At 41.9% G+C, this 18,916-nt stretch overlaps 1 protein-coding gene across 2 annotated transcripts in view; it reads left to right on the plus strand.

Moving 5' to 3' along the window:
* khdrbs3 (KH domain containing, RNA binding, signal transduction associated 3) overlaps nucleotides 1-18,229 on the plus strand; it is a 59,041-nt gene extending 40,812 nt beyond the window's left edge. Inside the window, exons 7-11 of one of the 2 annotated variants that reach the window (XR_015839345.1) lie at nucleotides 4,149-4,231; nucleotides 11,445-11,497; nucleotides 12,986-13,125; nucleotides 15,552-15,593; nucleotides 16,311-18,229. Coding sequence is in view for 1 of the 2 variants with exons in the window: in XM_088278506.1 (XP_088134632.1) it covers nucleotides 4,149-4,231; nucleotides 11,445-11,497; nucleotides 12,986-13,077 (228 nt within the window). In the remaining variant the exon portion in view is untranslated. Of the gene's footprint in view, nucleotides 1-4,148; nucleotides 4,232-11,444; nucleotides 11,498-12,985; nucleotides 13,728-15,551; nucleotides 15,594-16,310 lie in introns of those variants that run through there. The other variant, XM_088278506.1, reaches the window with a different exon arrangement.
* Nucleotides 18,230-18,916: the final 687 nt, after the last annotated feature.

An 18,916-nucleotide genomic window follows, 5' to 3' on the forward strand; every position in this document is an offset into this window, starting at 1 on the left:
CCTCGCAGTGTAGGTGTGCAATCCGACGACGGGCTGAATGGGTGTAATTGATGGGCTGGTGGCCCGTCCTGGATGTAACGCGGCCTGGAGGTGAGGCAGAGGCAGCGCTATTTCATTTCATCTTTGCAGTGCGTGGGGGATTTCTGCAGGGCTTTTTCATTAATGGCCCGAGCTTCCGACGAGGCGCAGGGCAGATGTGAATAAGCTTTTGATTCGGATACGATAAAAAAAAAAGGGAGAGATCTAAGACATTTGCCACAAAATCACTTTTACTTCGACATGAGGGCAGTTTAGTTTTATTTTTATTTTTTTTCATGGTGGGAGTTGAAGACGACGCATAGACAGCCCAATGTCAAATCTTAAATGAAAGAAATTCCTTTCAAACACCTTACCCCCTGCGACTCTCTTATAACAGAGTAAATAAACACCTGATCGGCCGCCATTTGAAGAAATAAGTTGATTTTTGAAAATGAAGTCCGGCGTCGCGCAGGGGAGCATATCGATGTCGTCCTATCTGCTGCGGCGTTGTTGTGGCGCACCGTGGAGCAGCTGCGATAGCGCTGTCGTAACACGCAGAAGCGAGCCCTCTGTTCGTCTTTAGTGGCCTCAGAGGCCGCCCCTTATCTTTTAACAACACGCCTCTCAGCCGTCCTCTGGCATACAAATGAAAGAGTCACTTAGGGAGCGCTATCTGACTCCCTTTTGCCGGCTCTGCCCCATCCAATAACCCCCCCTCCCCTTTCCCCCTCCGCCCCCCCAAACCATTCACTGTCACACTAATCCTGTCTAGTGTTCGGGGGCACAGCAGTGTTGCAGGCGTGTTGCGTTATTGTGCTCGCCAAGATATTTCGAGTAAAGGGGTGGGGGGGGGGGATATCAGATATCTCAATAGCTTCACTCGCTGTATTTCCTCCGTCTTATTTCAAGCAATTTTCAACACGTTTGACACTGAAGAAAAGAATCCTCCGACAATGTGATTTATCAGTCGACCTTAGCTCTCGCTTGTAAAGGGAACTGAGCTCTAATAAATGACAATAACAGCGTTAAAGGTTAATACGCTCCTTAGTACAAGGTTATACAACCGGAGTGTATCATCCGGGGAACCGATTATACTGACGGTGCCTTGCTCAGGGGATAGAGCGGAGTAATAACTGACAAGGAAGAGGTACATACGCTTTCTTTTCTTATTAATAATCAAATATTCTGTATGTTGTTTAAAAAGTAAATACTCATAGGGGCCCATCCCATTTCGGGCAATTTCCGAGAAGCATTCAGTGTAAGAGCTAAAATGGATGCCTTAAAGCAAAAAAAAATAAATAAATAAAAATAATATATTTTTTTTTTTTTGTCATGACATGAACGTGAATTTTAGGGAAATGTGTCAAATAACTGTGCATCTTTCCACCAAGACACTTAAAAAAAATCTTAATAATTTAAATTTGCAAGTGGCGGCTTTTGCACAGTGTTTCTTACTGTAAACAATATTACCATAACATCAGGAGTCAGGAGTAGACATCCACTATTCCGTTCTTTGCCTGTTATTTCCCAGAGATGAGAAGAGCGGACCAGCATTTTCAAGAAAGCGCCACTGAAATGGGTCACACATCGCGCTGTTTTGTGCAACGTTGACCCACTTGAAATATTCTTTGATTCACATTTCTAGTAGCAGCCAGTGACTGGAGTCGGACGCCAACATTTCACCTTAAATCACCTCATCGTACTTCCAAACTCAATGGGGATGCAATTAAAGACATAATAACTCAACAAGCCCGTTGTTGAACCACTTTTTTGGCAGCGCAGAACGGGAAACGAAGCCACGATAGACCAAGTCAGAGTCGGAAATGTTCTCTCGGGAATCTCGTTACATTTTGCGCAGCGATTGGTCGAAAGCGGATGAATTTGATTGGAGGGGACTCAACATACAAACACATGTTGCAAAATAGTCCAGTTTGAATACATCAAAAAAAGAAATTTGTGGTCTCGTTTACTTGCTTTCAGATAGAAGTTTGCATACTTGCTCCATTCTAACCAGGTTGAAGTTGAGAAAAAAAAAAAATGATCTCATTAATTTATGATCAAATGGTCATAAGGAGAACTATAGTACCTGGATCATACATGAATTTTGTATCAAAGCTTCATATTTCCTCTCGAGAAAAGAGCGCAAATGTAAATATTTCTCTGAAATTGAGGCAGCTGCGCATTGTGGTTTTTTTCGACACGGTAAGTGAATGGAACTGCGTGTGTGCACAAAACGCATTCAAACGGACAGTAATCGTTCTGTCCTTATTTTTGGGAGTTTTTTTTTTTTATTTTTTTTTAAATACATGACAACTTACTTTGTTATGCAGTGCAGCCTTTGACTGTATACATGCGCCACAGTGATTTTATTTGACAGCTCAGACTGTGTTTTCACCGCCGTGCTACATGATTTTACTTTTTGTGTCGCTGCTTATTCAATATTCATAACATAACACTTGTTTTTTTTTTTTTTGTTTTTTTTCCTGCCTGCACCCGGAGCTGGATATAATAGATATAATAGATATAACTTCATAACAATAAAAATAAACGCTGCTCGGAGTTTGGGAAACAGGGATAGAAAAAAATATATATAAAATATATATATATAATTTATTTATTTTTTTTTTTTTTACCCAAAAGATCTCATATCAGGCTGACATTTCTGATATTTTACCTTGTTTATTTCAGCAGTCTATCTGTTAAAAGTGACTAAGGGAACGCCGCTCTTTGTGTGAGCTCAGCTGTTATCTTTCTGGATGCAATTGTAATTTCCATATCTCGGTTGCGTTTTGTTCACTTGTGGAAGAGGGCAAGGAATGGACCGGCAGATAATTTGTCGGGCAATAAAGCTAATGGGATTTTGTTATTGACGCCATAGATTGTCACTCGTTTGTGGATCGCATCCGTATTTTAATTAAAACAACGATACGTTATGTATGGTGAGTCACATAATAAACTTTTGACTCTTTATAGAAACCCCTCCCAATAATAACAATGATAATATGGTAAAAAAAAGATAATCCAATTTTAGAAGCAAAAAAAAATTCTTTACACTTTCTGCTTTGTGTCCAGTTTATGAACATTAATGATCCTCAAGAAACGGTTTTAAAAATGGTCATCTTATTACAGTTTGCTTATGAATGTGGAGATGGGATTTGGTTGCTGTTTTTTTGGGATGCAGAGCCGCGGCCTCCCCAAAATCTTGAACATCTTTTTTTCCCTAATTACCTTTAACGGAAAGCTGTTTTTTTTCATGGAAATGCTTGCTTATTGATTTCAATGACTTTGAGATGTTTCAGTATATATATATATATATATATATATATATATATATATATATATGTATATATAACCGTACTTTATACCGTTTGAAGAACTTTATACATCTGTCGTATTATTCCTCACATTTTTTTTTTCCGAAGAGACTTCACGATAAGACTCAATTTGAACTCTGGAAAAAAAAGAAAAAAAAGTGCACTTGTAATCAGGCATTAGTACCTTAATAATAAAGCGGATGTGATGAGTATTTCTTGTGGGGCTAAATCTTACAGACATTAATTTCATGCATGCAAATCGGACGCAGATGGAATTAGCTGAGAAGTGCGCATGAGTCGGGGGGGCGGTGATAAGAGACATGTCGCTAGGGGTCGAAACCTTTTGTGGCGCGCAAGTCTCGTTTATCCCGAATTAGGACGGGTGCGGCAGCGGTTTGCTTTGATGTTCCTCTTGGCGGAGGGGTTGCGCCTGTGCCATGCAGAAGGGTGGACGGAGGGGGGGTGGAACATTGCCACAGTCCAAACAGATGTTCGAGGCTCTCGCTTTGAGGTGGTGATGAGACGTGACCGCCGCGTGCGTCCTTCCATCCCGCTGTCACTCACTTGATACAAAGAGGATGCGGTCGCTGCTCCATTGGCCCAGGCGGCGTCGGCAGATTGGCCTGCATTGATGCAAAATGGTTGAAATGATTGCTCTCGGCTATCGTATCGTGTCTCTGACTATATCGGTTGCTGCGATGTCACCCGAACATTAACTCTGTCCTTCTCACGGATCCGTGAGTGAGCTGGTATCATACGTTCCATTTTTAGTCACCCTTTGCTTCGTTATGTCATTGTCCTCATCTTGTGTTTCAGGACTACGACGACGGCTATGGAACCGCGTACGATGACCAAGGGTACGAGTCCTATGACAACAACTACAGCAATCAAGCACAGAAGTAAGTTGGGTTCTTCCGATTTTTCCTTGACTCATTGAGCGACACTGGAATTTTAACGTTTGAATATTGCAAATACCCGACAGTTTGAAATCTTTATTTACAATCCAGTGGTTGACCCTGAACTCATTGGAGACTTACAGTGATCATTTAAGATGGGTTGCCCAGTAAATATCTTTTTTTTTATGTATATAATTGGTGGCAACTCTTATTCATTGTAAACTCATTTTTGTCCATTTAACAAAAGCCACCCCCACCCCCCGGACAGCTAAATGCAAAATATTGATTTCTTTGTATCCGGGGAGCAGTCGCACTTCCCAAGCTACACAAGGTCAAAAGGTTTTTGCTTTGTGCCCTGCAGTATTTTAACAATGCGCAACAATGCGTGTCTGTCGGCGCCATTTTTGACCAAAATAATGACTGTTAGCCCACTTAGAATGTCCACAATGGGAACGTATTGGCTGCACCCGCAGGGGTGAAGAAATGGACATATTTCTCCCGAGTGAGCAGGTTGGTCGATGCTTTCCTTTATGGCTCTGTCAGGATGAGCGCTACGTCGCCTGGGGTTAATCTTTTTGGGTGGGTGATTGCTCACAGTGACCCCCACCCATCTTCTCTTTCTCCAACATAGTGAGCTTTGTAACTTTTTTACCAAGGCGGACTGAGGCCAATTTGCGTCCTCGTAGACCGTCAAAATACCATTGAAATTTTGTAGAGAAGAACTCACCATTGGAATCAAACCGTCCAGTGCGTGTCCTCGCAGCCATTGCAGCTTACCCTATTCAGATAATTTGATGCAATGTCAAAATTGCTTTCAAAACAGTTCGACTTGGGTATAATGCATCACTCTCTGGTCACAGCTGGTGGTGTTCCGCCTCTGCTACGCCACTGACACTCCTTTAGAAGCCAGAAAAAAAAACCCATCACTGGTTGACTCCCCCGTTGCGCATCGGTGTCTTACACACAATACAGCAGGCCATTAAAAAGGTGTGGAGGAAAAAAAAAAAAAAGATTGCATGTCATGAGCTTAGTTGCGTTTTTATTCGGTTTGTCGACATAAAATATTCCAGTCATGAACGTAACGTAGTGCTTAACTCGATGACCGTTCTCACGATGACGTCCTCTGTCAACACACAATGGACAAAAGGCGCAGGCTGAACAAGCGGTCATGGTCTCAGCTGCAGGAAGACCTTGACGTGTGTACTCTGCGTGCGTATGTTCCTCTCACCTAGAGAGTCACCGGTCTGGCCTGTGATTTCTCGGCAGGCTTTCGCTTGCCAAAAGATAACAAGCAACACAATTTACAGTCTCTCTGCCACCGAATTAACCCGATGGCTTCTTCTCCAAGACGACAGAATGTCTCCTCGGGAGCTTGAAGCAAAAGGCAGTGGAAGTGTTATTTATTTATTTATATCTTTATTTATTATGAGATGGCTGTGCCGCATATGTTAATTTGGTTATACAGTGCCTTCACGAGTGTGAGATTGCATCCTTACTATTTGTATTTAATTTAGCAGTAAGATGTAAGAAATGAGTTTCACATTTTAACTCCACAAAGCACAAAACCTGGTCATTTCTCGTACCTGGTTCAAATCCTTCATGGCCACCGCGTGGCGAGCACGTTGCGACTTTTCGCAACGTAACACATGTGATTTGAGATATAAAGCTGTTTTGAGACACCCTGAAGATATTTTCGTGATATTTACAGAATCAAGCAAGCGCCTGGGGGAGCCTTTGCAGAACCCTTACGTGACAGCCGGTGGGAGTCATCACAGCTTCCTTTTACGGAGTTTGTAAAACACACAAGCTTTCCTGGCGTCAGAGTGCTTATCTCAGGGGAGATCACAAACTATTTAAGTATCACTGCAATGCTAAGGTTAAAGTGGCTGCTTGACCGAACTCTTTAAATTTATCAGCAAATTCAAGACTGGGTCTTTCTATTAATAATAAAAAAAAAGGGAATGGATGGCACCTGGCTGGACACTTTGGGTCACGGGCCAGCAATCTACTCAAAGCCTGGGCAGGATTTAAGTGTTATTTCGTGCTTCACACTTGAGGCTTTTTTTTTTTTTTTTTTTTGACACGGCACACACTCCCCTTTACCTTTGCTTTGGAACGTTATGGATCCCAGGGGTGCGCCGGTGCGCATATAGTCTGTGTGACACTGTTTTTAAATGGCAGTTGCGTCCCTTGGGAGCAAGTGTAAATCTTAACACAAGATGTAGACAAGTGGAACGTGTACGTTGGCACCAAAAAAAATCAAATAAAAAATCGCACCTTTCTTGGCGCTAAAAGAGGACTGTCATGCCGGCCACCTGAAAGCTATTCACCCCGAAAACGAATCTGTTATTTCTTTTTCCACTGCAAAATAAAACAATTGAACTCAAATTGTAACTCAATTGCAACATTTTGACACTAATAATTAATTTTTTTATCTAAACACTTTTTGGGGGTAACATTTTTTTTTTTTAACCGCTGCGACCTCACATCCGGACTTTTTCTAACATTGCCAAACAACAACTTTGATGGTGGAGGACGGACGTGACAAAGTAAAGGACACCTTCCTCCAAACACGTCTCCATGCGTTTATTTTTCTTCACTGCACTTTGCTATATTTGCCAACCTCTTTGACAGAGCCATTTAGTACGATAGAACTCTGATTTTTATTTTTTTCCTCTCTACCGTTTTATTTCCGCCTCTCTATAATTTTAGCCGATTGGCTGTGCTAGCTGTCAGACGCCGAGACATTTGCAGTGCTGCTGCGTGCCTTGATGCTGTTTCAAAGTTGACAGCTCATCAAGAAGAGTGACAGGTGCTGTGGAGGGAATTTGACCGCATCTAAGGTGAAAGGGGGGGGGGGGGGGATCTGTAACGAAGGGGGGAGGGCTTTATGAAAAACACCGCTCGTCAAAAAAGCATATTGGGCGATTAATGCCGCTGCCGTGGTGTCAAGAAAATCGGCTGTACCTTTTGTGGAATAGTTTTGAGGATTACATTTGAGGTGAGGTCAGCTTGAGAGTTGTCTTTGTAATCAGCCACCACATTTGGCAATCAACGTATCCATACGGAGGATTTGGCATGCGTCAGCGTCATTTCACTCCAAAGTGGGAACGGGCAAACGGTGCTGCTATTTGCCCCAGATGTTTTCTTTTCTTTTCTATTGTCTGCAAAAAAAAAAATAAAAATCACCAGCGTGCGGCTGTAATCAGAAGGGTCTGTGTGAGGCATTTGCACTCAGCACTGTCCTTTGCAAGCCGGCGCCAGATGAGAATGAAAGGCGTGATTGCAAAAAAAAAAAAAAAAGGAGCATTACAGAAGTGTGTCAACCCAGGAAATATGGTCCTTTCATAAAACTGGGCTTTTGGAGGAGGAAAATGGCTGGCATCACCCCCTCCTTCTCCCCCTCGCCCTCCCTGCCCACACATTTTTAAAATGACCGGTGAAAAAGCGGGGCAGATGCAAGGTTAGAAAACCTTTCACAACTAAAATGCTGCACTCACATTTTTTTGTGCCGGTAACAAAACACCGCCCATATTGTGCTTTATTGTCCGACGCCCTCGCCGCTCCGCTGGCTTTTTTTGCACAACATTGCTTCCCGGCTGCTTTTGGGGCCAATTTGCCCGTGTTGAAGTGGACAAATGTGCAAAGGTACACTGCACAAACACCTGAGAGTGGATCACCTGACTGGAGGAGGAACAATTTTTATTTTTTTTGCATTGTAAAGCTACACCGGTGGTGACAAACTTTTTAATTGGCGTCCATCTGGAGCGACAGTACAGTTGTTAATCCGGTGCGGACACGGTTTTACAACGACAAGTGATTTGTTTTCCGATGTAAAACTATAAGTCGCCCACATACAAAAGGGCAACGCGCCGACACGGAGGACGTTATGTTCTCCGGCTACGATGAAATTCTTCCTTCTGGTCATTGTTTATTGCATACAACATGCCGCTGTTAACGCCAGGAAGAAAAAACTTTATCACGTTAACATGACACCACCTCGTACCTCTGCAGCCTCCTTTAATGTCCTGTGAGGTCTCTTCAGATTCATCACCGAGGACGGCATGAGTAAGAAAACAAAGTCCACTCGGGACGTGTACGACATCATTCAATTTTAACATCCCCACCCCCCCTACACCTGCTTCGCCCTAACGGCAACATCAGGGCTCAGGATGAGGCATTTACAGAGATGACAGAAGCGAGGTTTTTTTTTGTTTTTTTTGTAAGCGAAGGGAATATAGGCCCGGAGTCACATTCCCAACGCAAGACACTTGCTCTGCTGTCGTTGTTGTCTTTGTGTCTCAAGGCCCGGGCCAGAATTTCCAGACAGATGTGCTCTACCAGTGAGGTAACACAAAGCAGCGGTGGTCTTCTACTAATGAATGTTGAATCAAAAGCTGACCTATTTAGAAGGGGAACGCCCATTCTCACCTGTGACTGCGCCATGTCGCAACTCGTGGCGCACGACAGACAGAATGGATCCTGGATAGTCAACAGTGGTTGTTTTTTTTTTTTGTTTTGTTTTGGGGTTTTTTAAACAGATTTTTTTTAAAGCATTTTCACACACACACACAAAAAAAAAGCAATACTTAACCCAGGTGTGGGCAAACTACGGCCCGGGGGCCACATGCGGCCCGTTAAATGTTTTAATACGGCCCGCCAAACTTGAAAAAAAAAATTAATGAACCTTTTGAGTTATTTTTTAAATGCTGTGATTTTTCAAAAACATATATTTTGTTGTCATGCTTTTGTTCATTTTCATTTAAAATTAAATGTTTGGTTTTTTTTCTCCGATGAGGTGAGGTGACCAAAACACTGCATCCATCTGCCCCCTCTGTCAAATTTTAGAACCCTTTGTGGCCCACCAATCAAAATGTTTGCCCACCCCTGACTCAACCCATTAATCAATGCCTGCCAGCCTACTTGGCAAAATATCCAAAAGCCCACTCTGGCGTTTTCCACCAACATTGGTGCGTTTTCAAGGAGCCCAAAAAAATGTGAATTCGTCTTTGGTAGAGTCGTAGTAAACACAAGCATTCCTTTGATGGCATTGTTAAGTGCAGGTGAATCGTGATGTTGGGAGTGCCGTTTTGTCTTCCTGGTGTCAGCTGCACTTAGAAGAGGTGCGTGGTGCAGCAGTGGCAGCTTGGAGCTCAACTGACTAGGAAAGATGCTTAAAATAAATCAAGATCAAATAGCTGACAACCTACACCCTGGAATGGAGGTTGTTCTGTCTAGAATTTATTTGTGTTTGTTTGTTGTTGTTGATACAGTCTGTGTACAGGAAAGCCCGTCATTTTACAAAATGTGTCCTCAAGCTTCAAAAGGATGCATGATGCTTATTTCTAGAAAATTTGAAAAAAAAAAAAAATCTATCTCGTTGTGGCGGTCCAGATGTGGTGCAGTGCACTTGTTTTTTTTAATTTATTTTATTTATTATTATTTTTTTCCCCCTTTGTCCCTTCTCCCAGCTCCCTCAGCCAATGAGTAGTGCCAAGGATATTCCAGTGACTTGACATCAATGCAAGATGCACATTGGCACACATGCCACAGGCTTATTGGAAGCTCCGCAAAAAAAACCAAAACAAAACACACACTGCAGCTGGCCTCACTTTTTTTGTCAGGAAGCTGCATTAACACGGTGTCTACGCTGCGTTGTTTGTTGCCGCATTATTAGCGCTGTCAAATTCACGCGAAGCCTCCGTACGGAACTCGTCTCGTGTCACTGAGCCACCAAAGTGCTCTTAAGAAGAATCCTGTGTCTTGTCGAAAAGATTAATAAAACAAAACGATAAAACATTGATGTCACTGGCTGTTAAGTGTGGCTCTTAGGAGTGGAAGGATTTGCAGCAGGTCATGTCATACATTTTGTGTATGCCGCTCAGTAACTCGCTGATCGGAGGAAAACGATAAAAAAAGGATAATCATTTAATGACATTTCACGATCAAATCTTTGATGACTTTGAGCAAAAGTGACGAAAATATTCCATTTAGACGTAATTATAAGTATGTGAGGATGCTAATCAACACATCCCACACCGCAGGATCATCAGTCAGGATCATCATTGGGAGATATCCCACGATCAGACCTTTACAGACTTGAGTTGAGAAGTAGGTGAAATGTTCCAACAACTCCAAAAATTAAGACGGTTTGACCATCCTGCCTTAAACTCACGTTTGGAAGAGACGAAAAATGATCAAATTCCGATAATCTGCATGCGTGGACTCGGTTTTAGTACTTTGTTCCTTTGCACGTTTTTGCATTTTAGAGAAACTGATAATATTTCAAAATACTTCCACATCTTGTATTTTAATTGGAATGCTCGGCATCAAACGGTCCACGTTATCAGGAATAAAATGCCAAATATAGGAGCAATCTTCTTGCCTTTTAGCAAACGTTGCTTCCAAAGTCCCTTCCGTTGCAGTCACACGAGGTTTCAAATAAACTGTTATTCGTTACTTCCAATCTGTCACATCCGCGCCACGAGCGGTCGCGGTCGCGGCGGCGGCCAGGTTTCAGGTGCTTTCAGCCCTCCAATCTGCGCGGCAGTCAGGCGCCGCTGTCTCACACTGACTGACAGACAGCCAGGCGGGCGAGGGCCCAGCTGTGACGGCCGGCGTCGCCTCCCCGGCACCCTTATGATGAATTGCCTCCACCGCGACTGAACCGATTGTTCTGTCAGTGTCTCGAGTGCACGTGAACGAATTTGCCGCCGAGCTGACTTGCCCCCGTCTTTTTGTTTTTCATTAAAGATGCCACCTCTCGTCCATCTCCATACTCGGTTGCGTCGAACTGTGTGGAAATATGGTGGCGGATCCTTCCCCGCCGAACCACAAATAAATAGCACCGGAGCGCTGCTTTTATGTAACATTTTTGTTATCGTTAATCTAGTGTTGTTCACAACCTTTCCAAATTCGAAAAATTTCCAGGATATAAAACAACGAGGCGTTCTAATGTGCCCATCAACATGAAGACCCAGTCCACAAGTCGAAAACACACACACACACACACGTTTCTCTTCCGTCCTTATCTAGTTGTGGCGCACACACTCGCAGCAGACCACAAGGCACTCTAAAGCTGACCTATTCAAAGGCAGATCTAGTTCTCCGCCTTTGTACACGTCAGTGTTTTTCTGTTGGCTGTTAAGATTGTGTTAATGTTGAGAAGAATCATTTAAACATAACTCTGAGGATCCACTTCTTTCTCTGCTTACAGCTCAGACGACTACTACGAATACGGACAAGGCGGTGAATCATACGAGTTGTACGGTGAGTTTGAAAAAAATATAAATCAATAAAAATAAGTGTGCTTATCAGCATCTCGTCTGCCCTTGCATCTCCCACCGGTGTCACGCTCATGTCCCCCAGCTACTTTCATGCTTGACAGCTCATTTACTCGTCCTTTTTGTTGTATTTTGCTCGTGTGCCTAATTTGTTTTACTGAGAAAAGACCTTAACGTCACATTTGTCATTGACTCCGAAGTATTGGACGGTAAAGTACTGACACGGAGCATCCCGTTTTATGACATTGGGACTTTGTCCCTCGTAACATTCCGACGACATTGTTGTGCTAACTTAGATTTTGTCTTCATCCTTATTCTTTTACACTGCGACAAGCACACTTGCTGTCGTTTTTCTCCGACTGGTTGACTTTTTTAATTCTCATTTATAATAATATCTGTTTTATTGTATCGACTTTGCCCAAATTTGTCTTTCTTCTGGTAAAACTGCAGTTTATTTCTTTCTTGTCAAATTACCATACGCAAAAATTGTGGTTATCGTGATCTTGATATTTATCGTGATATTAACTCGTAATATTGTTCTGGTTATTATTCCAATTATGACTTTTGTCTAGTCACATTACTATTTGACTTTGTTTGTCATACATTACCTGCAAAATTATTGTCCTGTTTATTTTTTTTCTCCCAAGCATAACCCATAATGGTACCATACATCACGATGTTGATATTTTTCTGTGTCCACTTTTTTTCCACTCCATTGGAAGACTTTCTTTGTTCAGTTCCATTTTTGACTACTAATTGCCTCTGTGGTGACAAATGTGTCTTGAAATGTTTGGCGTATCTTATCTATTTTTAGTCAGCGCGATTAGCAAACAACTTTTCCAACTTTTCTGGGCCGGAAGCAAAAGAATCACGCGCGTTTAGCTCATTAGCATTTTGCATGGCGCCACATAAAATAAACCTGCCAAGTGTTTTACTGTATTACCTCGCCATGGGTCACCCAAAGGGCGACAGCTCAAAGGAAGCTGATAACGCCGTCCAAGCGGGGGCCTCTCCTTGGTTTCAAAACACAAGGTTAAAACGGTGTATTTCTTCAAAGTGACACTCAGTGAAAGGGTGACAGGTTTAATTAAGGGGTATCGGCAGTGTGCTGGCAGCAGCTTGTACACAGAGGGCGACGGTGGGAGGGGCGGGGATATACACAAGCCTTTGTGAGCCTGAGCTCCAGGGAAGTCTCAGCACTGGCTGCAGATCAGACAAAAGGTGCCATCGATAGCGCCACTTTCACACTGACGGTCCCCGCGGCTGATCTGGGCTAATGGTAATTGTGACCTTTTTGCTTGGAGCCTCTAAACGGGGCCTTTTCAAGTAGACGTTTGATCAGCTCGTTCAATTATCTGAGATGAGTCCTCCCAGGTATGAGTCAAGTGGAGTCAGTAGGCCGGCCGTCGCTCCGGAAATTTGCAAGGTTTTCATTTGTGACTGTTTTAGCAACTTTGCAATCCTGTTTAATCAGGTCAAGAAGAGTGGGCAAACAGTCGCGGCAAGGCGCAGTCGGCGAGGGCGACCAAAGGAACGTACAGGGAGCAGCCGTACTCCAGATACTGAACTGTGTCACGGTCCCACACCCGAGTCCTCGTGGCAATTCCAACCCAAGTAATGGATTTTTTTATGGATGTGCCCACGTTTTTAGAAATGAAACCTAAAACACGGAATTTAAAAAAAAAAAATCAATCTCAAAAGAAGGACTGACTGACTGAAATCTGGTTTTAAAAAAAGGGAAGCGCCACAGCTTCACTGAGGTATATTAGGGCTCCACTGGAAAGTAAAAAATATATTAAGGGAATAAAATGGCAATTTCATTATGTCAGGTCATGCAAGAAAAAAAATCATAACATTATCAGACTGTGTCCAAAGCCCGGCCACCAATAAGTGACGACCCCCGAAAAACTTTAAGAAATGCCTGTCGATGTCACAAGATGGCGACAAAACAACCAATGAAGCTCCTCGGCTTGCTTCAACATCGGTCCTAGGCACTAAGATGCCACTAGAGGGCGCAAAGGCAATATGTGAAATAACGGGATAGGTTCCACTTCAAAAAATTTGCAACTAGATGAAGTATGTTGGTGTTCCGCAGGCTTCTGTGCTAAGCCCCTTTTGATTTACCGTTTATGTGAAGATTTTGCGAAATAAAATTCCGAAATGAGCTACTTTCCCCCCTAATATGGTGATTTTTATTCCTGGATATAATAGCTTTATCTTGTTCACAAAAAAAAAACAACTTTTTTCTTGTCATGTTTCTCCATAAATTCTGACCTCTGTATGTATTATACTCGTTGACTTTTCCTTTCTCCAAAATATGTCTTTATTCTCAAAATATTTTCTTCTTTTCGGTGTGGGCCTCACGCTGTCCTTCTAAAAAAAAAACTAAAAAAAAAACTTACTCCTGCTGGGTGATCTAATTCAGGATGTATCCTTCCATCCTGCTGGAAATCAACAAGAATCAATGTTTTGAGTTTCTCTCGCTGTCATGTAACAGTGGCGGCGACTATTGTGTCGAGCTCATTTCAATTTTTGCCGTCGTCGCGGCGAGCTATCAGCGCGGCCGCCAGGTGCAACTTAATGTGTCACCCTCGATCCACTTGAAATGAAATTTTGGTTTATCGCTAACTATGTAATGGTTAGTACTAGGACGTGCGGTATTGTAGATATCTTTTTCTTGAGGAGTCAGTGGAAATGTGTCCCTTGTAATATATGCACCCTTCCCCCCAACAACAAAAAAAAAAAGTCATACTGTATACATATTGTATTGCTGTTTCCTCATTTTTTGTAAGATAATAGTATGTCGGTGTTAAAGGGCTTATGAAAGCATGGCGTGTCATGTGGATGTTGTCAGCTGTTTTAGTCATGATACAATTGTGTCCATAAACCTTCTTTAATACGTCGAATAAATAGGAATTTAAGATCCAACACACAAATCTGCAAAATAGTCCACAGGCTTTTGTCGTTTGTGATTTTTTTTTTTTTTTTTTTTTTTAAGATTCTTGTATTTTTTTTTTTTTAAATGCGCTTATACAAGTCATTTTGACACGATAGAATAGAAATTCAAAGGCCTAATTAAGAACTTGACTAACTTATATGCTTGTGAATATGTGACCCCACCTCCCTCCCACAGTTAGACATGTTGATCTTATATGGATTTTTATTTTTTATTTTGAGCTTATATAAGCCCTTTAATATTTCCCTCTTGTCGATGCTGAATAAATATTTTGAAAAAAAAAAAAAAAGGCTGGTGTTATTGACTTGATAAAATCCAATTTTAATTTAAACTAAAAAGCAGACAGAGATGACACAAATCGACAAAAAAAAAAAAAACAGTTGTGGGATTTTTGCTTATTTGATTTTGTGGTTGAACGCCTCCGGCTGAGATTTTTTGTGGGGGGAAATTTAGCGCCGGCGACGTTGCCTCTCCTCTCTGTTTGTCCGTATAATGTCGAGCACCTTCCGTAAACACGCATTAACTCTGTGAGTGTTTACCCTGACAGACATGGCTCGTAGCCCCGCATGAAGGCCTCCTCGACACCCTCTCGGGCCAGTTCACTTCCCCAGCTCGGGGGATTGCTCTCTCTCCTTTTTTTTTTGTTTATTATTGCTCTTTCTGCTCTACTCCTGTGGTCACGTGGCCCTCATTTAAAGAGCCCCGTCCGTTAAAGAGACTCTAAATGACCCCCAGCTGACCTCAGCAGAGGGAGGATGGCAGTAGCTGTTTAAAAAGACCACCGCCCCACAAGGTAATACAACCAGACCCAGATTAACCTCTCGCCTAACATAGTTTGACGTAAACGCTCTCTAAACTTAAATGTAACATGTTTAGCTTGTCTGTGTCTAGGCCGCAAAGCTGAGAATAATTAGCCATCTTTAACAACAAATGTAAACTATGTGATAAATCGCTGTAATATTTCAGTGAACTTTTTAAGGAAGCACATAATGGATCCATAAACTGCATTATGTCTTATATCAGTGTTTTGGCTGAAGCCAAGTGTTAACTGATTAACTAATTTTGTTGCTTTTATTCCATTCAGGTTGACCTACCGGGCCGGTCCATGACCTCATTGGCATGAAAGGTACGTAAAAGTATTCGACTCGTCATCCATGATCATTTTTTTTTTAAGCCAAACCTGGCGTGCTGCTATCCAAAAACATCTGAAAGCATTCATTTTAATTAAATTATTTCATTTAAGAGGAAGCCACATTTTCACTAAATTCATCAAAACAATTTTACATTTCATTCCTAATCATATTTGCTTGAGTATATTTCTCAACACATTCATTGGACGTGCTATGTATTCCTGCATTGCTTTTGAAATGCAGTACAGATTTTTTTTTTAGTCGGCATGGTAAATATTAAGTAACCAACACATTCCAAAAATTGCTATGCCGCATATTTTATTTTATTTTATTTTATTTTATTTATTCATTTTATTTATTTATTTTATTTTATTTATTTGTTTTTGTTTTTCATTGTGAACCATAATGAAGAGAAACACTCCAAGTGGCTGAACCAAAAAATTCTTTTGTCAATTTTTTCCCTTTCACTTTTTGTCGTCTAAAATGTATCGAGCTCTACGACACGGCTCAACTATTCTATCGATAACGCGAGTCGAGTAATGTAGTATCAGCATTTCTCTTGAATTCACGTTCACTGCATGGTAATAAAGTTAAAGGCATTATCCTGTCAATAGAAGCTTCAAACCACAATAAAAAGTGTTGCTTTTATTTTTTTTTTACTTTTATGATGGCTCATATTATTCTCCCCCCCCCCCCCCCCCCCACTCCCACAGATGCGATGAACACCACAAAGAAAATGAAACCCCAAAAGACTCACAAAGGATCACAAAGATATATCTCCCCGTTGGCAAGTGTGTTGGACTAACATGTTCACAGGTGAATCCTGCAGGGGAAGTTGAGATGCAATAAAAGAAGCGGGGAGGTGGTTTTAAAAAAAAAAAAATCATCACTGAGAGAGTAAACCCGTGAGCCAAATGGAGTCCCTCATTCTCGAGAGATGTTCTGTCTGGGAAGATTTCCCTCCGATTTCCACGGCCGCTATCTGTACGCATGATCCGTCGACGCCGAGTGCTCTGAACTGACTGTGAACTTGCTCTTTTCATTAACTTGGAGGGTGGGAGTCATCCGCCTCCTACATTTGATATTACCTGACACTTATTATCTGAGAAAACTAAATAAAAGATGCTTTATATGCAAAGGTAAGTGACATCGCGCATTTTACGTGTGCTAATTAACCACCATGCCGTCCACTTACATCAATAAATAAGTGCCTTCCTCTTGCATTGTTGTGACACTTTTAAATGTTTAAATCTCATTAAGAGTGTTAAAAAAAGGCAGCTATTTTATTTTTCCTTTTATGCCGTTTTTTTTTTTTTTTCCGGAAGTTCTGTATGCATTATCATGATGTCAGAAAACTCCACCCTGTTGTGTGTGTAGCTCTTAATGAGAATTGACTTCAATAGCTGTTACAAATCCAAAATAGCTTTCAGTGGGAATTGGGAGGAGGTAGAACATTCCGCCTGGTGCATAAGTTCACAAAAGCCCGTCCGTATTCCGCTGCGGCGCGTTATGTCCCGGGTGCCAGACAATGGTTTTCCATTAGCGGAGACGAAGCTCGAAGGAGACCTCGGGCCGAGCCTCAGACAATAACAATCGACCTGACGCTTAGATCCCCGCCTCTCCCGCCTTTGGTGGACTGCCTGGCTCGCTGAAGTGACTTCAAATGACAATGTTATCTGGAGCAGGCTGGTACCGGTTGAGAAAGTAAACAGGGCTTGTTTGATTAGAGATGCATACGACGAAAGGAGGCGGTTGCCGCGTTTACACGATGTTCCCGGAGGCCGCGACAGGCCACAGTGGACAAGATTGGGTGCTTGTGAGACAACACGCGGGGCGTGATGGGCAAACATGACAGGTCGTGATTGCCATGGACGCCCGATACGTTTTGAAAAAATGATGAGAAACCCAATCGTTCGTAGCAAAAGTGTGTGCACGTAACTAAATGTAAACCTGAAGGCGGTTCGTAGCATGCTAGCATGTACGATAGCCGTTTTGTCGCGTTCCTAATTTTACAAGCAGCATTTGAGTATGTATGAGCCCGGATTTATTATTTTTTTTTCTTTTATTGAGACGTGTGCACTTCCTCCAGATCGTGTTCAAGGTGTAAAGTTGCCAGCCTCCTGCCTTTTTTGTTCTGTAATTAACTGTCGGGATCTTAATGTGCTGATGGGGAATCAATGTCCAAGTGCCTCGGAAGTGAGTGTTCATGTGACCCGGGGTCACTAAGTGGGAAGCGGGATTGCCAGGGATCGATCAAGACGACACTTTGACTGAGGGTGGGGAGGGACGGTGTGGAAAGGGGGCGGCGAGCTGCCGAATGCTCACTTTCAGATTAAATGCTAATCACTGAGCGATTTTAGTGTGTTCTGTGCCACTTGCTTTAAAGTAGCAGTGAAATTAAAGCTCGGGAGGTAGAGATACTAGAAATAAATAATATAGCAGTGACCGGGGGCATTTAGGGGGTTCGGCCTTTATTTGTTTTAAGATATGACTCGGCTTCTGCCACTATTTGACCAGATAGATGACGGGCAAACATTTTGAGGGTGTGAATAATCTGAAACACGTCCGATGCTTTAAAACAAAATGTATGTACTGTTTGCAATCCTGTCATGTGTACATTGTGCTGTATTATCATTTTTGGTTTGTATATAATCTTGTCGACAATAAATTGTTTTCTCTTGATGATGATGTGACATGTTGTTGTGATTTCACAGGAATTTAAGAGAAGATTGTAAAACAAAAACAAAAAAAAGCTCACGTTTGGAGCAAGGGGAAGCGGCAGTAAAACAGGCTTGAATCAAGATGTCAGGTGACGAGGCCGTGTAAAAGACCAGTTGCATACTAACCAAATGCCTCAACAACGAAGGTGAAATGTTTTCCAGAGCGATGATAAATTTAACAATAAAGGTAACGTGGTTGCGCAAGTGTGCACACCCTCTTAAAAGTGATGATGTGGCTGTGTCTAGATTTGAATAATCACATTTAAACTCGTGTTTAATGGTAGTTCGCCACCTTTTAATGTGCTATTCGGCGTTTCCTGACATTTTCAGATAATCTATTAATTTTTATTTTATTTCATAAAATCCGATTTGTTCATTTTTTCAAGTTTTCTTCTAATGTGATGTAGTTTTGTAAATTGTATTTATTTATTCATTTATTTATTTATTTTTTTAAGGGCTTGTTGACAAAAAAAAAAAAAGGGGATGAGACTGGAGCAGACTATTCCCAGGGGGAAATTGTGTTTGGCATTCAGCCTTAGAGGTCCCACTGTAAATTAAATACATTGTGGACAATGACTCCTTTAGGCTTTTAATCCCTG

Source organism: Idiotropiscis lumnitzeri, chromosome 16 (genome assembly GCF_059441095.1).
Source record: "Idiotropiscis lumnitzeri isolate Australia: NSW breed Sydney's pygmy pipehorse chromosome 16, RoL_Ilum_1.0, whole genome shotgun sequence".
In the NCBI taxonomy this organism is placed as follows: Eukaryota; Metazoa; Chordata; class Actinopteri; order Syngnathiformes; family Syngnathidae; genus Idiotropiscis; species Idiotropiscis lumnitzeri.